The sequence below is a fragment of the Cryptotermes secundus genome, unplaced genomic scaffold (genome assembly GCF_002891405.2).
Source record: "Cryptotermes secundus unplaced genomic scaffold, Csec_1.0 scaffold112, whole genome shotgun sequence".
Classification (NCBI taxonomy): domain Eukaryota; kingdom Metazoa; phylum Arthropoda; class Insecta; order Blattodea; family Kalotermitidae; genus Cryptotermes; species Cryptotermes secundus.
In genome coordinates, this window is record NW_019718271.1 from 885853 (window position 1) to 891120 (window position 5268).

Genomic DNA, 5268 nt, shown 5'->3' on the forward strand with positions numbered 1-5268 from the left:
AGGGGGGGGGTAAAGGATGGCTGGCATGTAAGGCTGACAACTTGACCATTATCTGTGAGCCAATTGTCTTGAGAAAATGTGGGAGCATCGATGTCTCACAACCCTATGGGCCTACACGCCCAGTTACAGGAATAGCTTTACCTTTTTTTACATGGTCACTAAATAACGAAGCACTGTGTCCAAAAGCATATTTCACTGAGTGCAGAGTATGAAATGTCAGGTTATTAAATCCTCTGAGTTTGAGATTGTCACAGTGGTGACTATGAACATATTATTTTTTGGAATATAGTGCCATGTAGTCCAGTTGAAGTCCCTACACATTTCGGAGGAACATACTGCCTCCATCTTCAGGGTCGAAGAGTAACACAGAGTAAGATGAATGCAGTATTACATTCCAGAAGATAGTGCTCTTTATAACCCATTGAAGTTTGAAGTTCATCTTAATTTAAAAATACAGTTTCTGCCTTACATAAATAATGTTTTTGCAATTCTGATGGTCAAAAATAATTACTGCATATTGTGAGCATGATACAGGACATATTCTCAGTGTACAAAGTATAGAGGTTCTGAGTGGTAGATTAGGTTATATTTACAGTACCCACTTTACTTTAAAGGGTTAACAATACTATATCAGTGCCAGATATAATTTGGCATTAATATGGGTTATAAGAACTGGTAGTCAAATTTTGTATTCCTCTCATATTCCAATACTTCTATCATAATTCTATGGCAAAATAATGAGATACATGCATTTGAAAAAATGTACACATATTTCTATAAGTCCAGAAACATTAATTTTGTACATTTATGTCAGATATATGCTTTCTTGCAGGTTGGGATCCTAGCAGACAAGTTTGGCCGCAGGAGATTATGCATTGCATATAGTTTTCTTTATGCCATCTCATGCCTCACCAAAGCTTCCCCAGTGTTCTCCGTTTTGATGATAGGACGTATTCTGGGTGGAATCTGCACCTCCATCTTTTTCTCAACATTCGAAGCATGGTATGTTCACCAGCACAGCCAGAAATTCCACTTTCCACATCAGTGGATCAACTTAACATTGGCTAAAGCAACGTTTTATAATGGTGTTCTTGCAATTTTTGCTGGTGTTGTGTCAAACATTGCTGCAGAATGGGCCCAGTTTGGTCCTCTCTCTCCGTTCATGATTGCAGTACCCTGTTTTTTAATATCAGCATTTGTAACAATGTACATGTGGGAGGAAAATGACATTAAATCTACCTACGCTCTTAATTACAGTTGTGCTTCACTTGAAGCTATTTTTAGAACACGAAGTAGTTCAGTTTTATGTTTAGGAATAATCCAATCACTCTTTGAATCAGTGATGTACACTTTTGTGTTCCTTTGGACACCAGCCCTTGAACCATTAAGGCCTCCACTAGGGATTGTCTTCTCATGTTTCATGCTTTGTATCATGATTGGTTCATCTATATATTCATTCCTTCTAGCACGAAATTGCTTGGCAGAACATCTGCTACGTATGTCATTTTTCCTTGCTCTTGTTGCCATAATCCTGTCAGCTGGAGCAATGAAAATGGTCTCCTTATATCCACAAGATACAGGAAAATATACATTAGTTGCTTTCTTTGCTTTTCTCCTATATGAAGTTGCTGTGGGAATGTACTTCCCAGCAATAGGGTACCTTCGAAGTCAGATAATTCCAGAACAATTCCGAGCAAGCATAGCAAATTGGTATCGTATTCCTATGAATATGTTCACCTGTTTAAGTCTTCTTTGGTTTAAGAACAGTGTACACAGTGACAAGGAATTTTCTTTTGATACAGCAGTTTCTAGTCTTAAAGCTTTCCTCATGTGTATTATTTTACTTTTCTTAGCACTAGTCTTTTGCAAGGCTCTGAAGAGAGGAAATGAGAATATAAAACTAATTATGGAATCTGTATAGTACAGAATATTTTAAAAGTTTNTCTTTGTTTGTTTGTAACTGCCTTTTGAAATACGGGAGGTTGATTTGCCGGACCCTGTATTATCTTCTGAACAAAACAGTACATTATAGGAACACACAAAAAACAAGGTTAGTAGTATTTTCGGTATGAACTGAGCTTCTTTCTGTAAGAATAAGTTTCTTTAGACTGATCACCTTGTCTCCTAGAAACTCAGATATTTGAAATAATGGTGTCATTAACAGGGGACTAACAACATTAAAGAATTTAAACAGGAAACTAACAGCTTTCACTGCGCAAAAAACAGTTTCTATTTACAAGCAAACAATGGAGACCAGACAGATATTAGATCTACTGACACCATAAAAGCAAGATTGAGACAACTCTTCCCAGGTTTCTGCAGCTATGTCTATGGTGTTTTTAATATACAAAAATTGTCTGCTTTTTTCCATCCCAATATGATTTGCAACTGTTGCTTTGAGGTAGTAATCCCTAAATTTCGAAATGACACCTCTGTTTACTGGCTGGAGAAGAACCCTCATGTTGGTGGGCAAAAAGAAACAACTTATATAAGTGTGGATAATGCTTGCATGACAGAAGGTCATCCTGCAACAATATCCGTATATATTCATTCATTCATCAGTAATCTGTCAGACGACAGGTCCACAATCTCTTCCAAAACAGTTCCTCCACTTAATGCGATCTTCTGTTTTTGGAAAGAGACTATCCAGGAAAAGTGATAATGTGGTAGTTTTTCCATTTGCTTTCCACATCGCAGTACAGCAGCCGTTCAAACCACTCTGGTCACNATATATATACATAATTAAGTTATCTCTTTTAACTTTTATTTTCTTGACTGAAAGTAACAGCTCTGATATTTTTTTCTGCATACATCTGAGAAATGTGTCACTTTTCCCCAGTTTATTCACATAACCAGTGACAGTATTAGAGCCAGCTGCGAATGAACTGTACATATTTTGAATTATGAAAAATTATATTTTATATTGTAAAATTTCTATGCCACAATTTATATCATCTAATATACATATGTAAAGTAATTGTAGTGAGATTTTAGGCCCTAATTTATTAAGTAGAGATAGATTTGGAATGAATTATCCCAAACCATGATGGATTCATTCTCAGTTTTACATGTTTGTAGGAGTGTTCAGCACCAGTGATTAAAAAGATGAAAAATGAAAATGCCAAATATTGGCAGTGGAAAGTGTTCTTTCCCCCTTTGTTTGATACTGACCCTGTACTCATAACTCGGCTACTAGTGTATGAATCACTGACACATTGGTACATGTTATAGCACTATATATTTTATGAACTGCAAGTGACTTTCTTAAAATAATTTCTTGTCTGTGTACATATTGTATCATTTTTCTGTACATATGTATTGTTTCTATATACCTGTACGAGTAATATTGAATACAGCACGCTGTATTTATCTTTGCAGTCTATCACACTTGGCCCATAGAAAATGAAAGAAGATTGGCATTTTATCATTGAAGTTGTGTAAGGGAATTAGTCAAGTCACTGGTGTCAACCCTACTCTTATAATGGCAGTAAAGTTTCCTGGTACACTATATACTTTTTTCTTTACTACATTATGTTTAAAAATTGTAATTATGGCTTTTATTTTTTTGAAGTGATATCAGCAATGTAAAAGTGATAGAGCATTCCCTTCACAAGTATGCAACTTTAATGAGTAGTTCACTTCCATAAAATTTAATCCCAGTGCACCAGAGTGCTTACTGTGCAGTGTTCAATAGCTTTGCAATAAAAGCAAGTACAGGGCATATGTATTTATTTATGTTTAATAACTGAACAAAGTTAAATTTGAAGCATAAAGTTATCATCCTTTTACTGATATTTTTTAGTCTAGTCAACCATATGAAAGCAAAAACTAAATGAAATAAGGATCCAGGATTTCATTTACACTGAAATGAAAAACATTGACATTAAACAGCTAAGAGGCAGAAAGTACACATCAGCTGACCAGAAAGTAAATTTTCTGTTAAAAGTAGAAACTCATTTTAATTACAATGTAGTGTTAAAATATGTGACTTTAAACAGAAAATGTTTCCAATATCAGTTACAATACTTCTTTTATAGTATGCAGAAATATGAAAATTTATAATTACTTCTGGGTCTGAACAACATTTAAGTCTGAACTTTATAAGCCCAACTTAAAGGTAGAGTTGTCCCTGATCTTAATTAATTGAACACCACCCATGAAGAGGTCTGGGGTTGAGGTATAGCTCCACCATTCTTGACCTCAGCACTAGATGGAGGTTAGTGGTCGGCATCATGCCCCAGCCCATTTACATATATTAATGTTAATTATGAATTACTGAATTTCCTTTGCCTAGTGTCCTTCTGTTACTCATGATATAGAATATCNGAAACCCATAATTAAGATCTGGCAGTATTACTGTGATACAATGGTCAATGCTCAGGAAGCATACACCCAGGAACAAAGTGTGAACAACAGGTTTAATTTTGTATGTAATATTTATTATACCTGAACCGTGGTTTTGTTTTATATGTTAAAAATGTTGTTGAATTATGTATTTTTTTAAAATAATTGTAACTAAACTGTTGTGAAACAAATTTGCTCAATTTGTGCATAATATACTGAAGTTATTAAAAAGTATACTGATTAAAAATCAGTGATTTATATGTTGACTTTTAACATTTTGAGAAAATTAAATTACCATGCTCTTTATGTTGTTTTTTTTTTTCAATTTACCTAATCCTTCCAGCCACACCGTGGCCCTGGGGTCGACTCAGCCTCTAACAGAAATGAGTACCAGGAATATTCTTGGAATATTGTTGGTTCCGAAGTTAAGTGGGGCATCTTATGCAGTAAGAGCTTTGTTACATGTCAGCAACATTGATACACTGAAATCAGTTTATTTTGCCTACTTTCACCCTATAATGAAGTATGGATTAATATTTTGGGGTAACTCATCTGACAGCAAAAAAGTATTTACACAAAAGAAAATTGTTAAAATCATGGTGGGCATAAAACCTCAAAATTCTTGTAGAGAGCTATTTAAGAGATTACAGATCTTACCTCTTCCATGTAAATATATATTTTCATTATTAAGCTTCATTATAAATAACCAAGAACATTTTCAGACCAATTTGGATGTACACAGTGTTAACACAAGAAACAAGCACCATCTCCATAGACTGGTTGCTAACCTGACATGTTTTCAGAAAAGCGCATATTATTTTGGCATTACAATTTTCAACAATCTATCTAGTCTCAAAAGTCTAATGAATAAAAAGGCGCAATTTAAATTAACACTGAAAGGATACTTAAATACGCACTTATTGT

General features: G+C 34.5%; 1 protein-coding gene across 8 annotated transcripts in view; it reads left to right on the forward strand.

The window, feature by feature from the left end:
- The window catches only part of LOC111871137 (molybdate-anion transporter), a 6399-nt gene extending 2080 nt beyond the window's left edge, over positions 1–4319 (forward strand). For 7 of the 8 annotated variants that reach the window (XM_023864042.2, XM_033754469.1, XM_033754450.1 and 4 more), the window contains exon 3: positions 833–1945. In XM_023864042.2, the coding sequence (XP_023719810.1) occupies positions 833–1921 (1089 nt within the window). In that variant the 3' untranslated portion in view covers positions 1922–1945. Of the gene's footprint in view, positions 1–832; positions 1946–3378 lie in introns of those variants that run through there. The other variant, XM_023864291.2, reaches the window with a different exon arrangement.
- Positions 4320–5268: the final 949 nt, after the last annotated feature.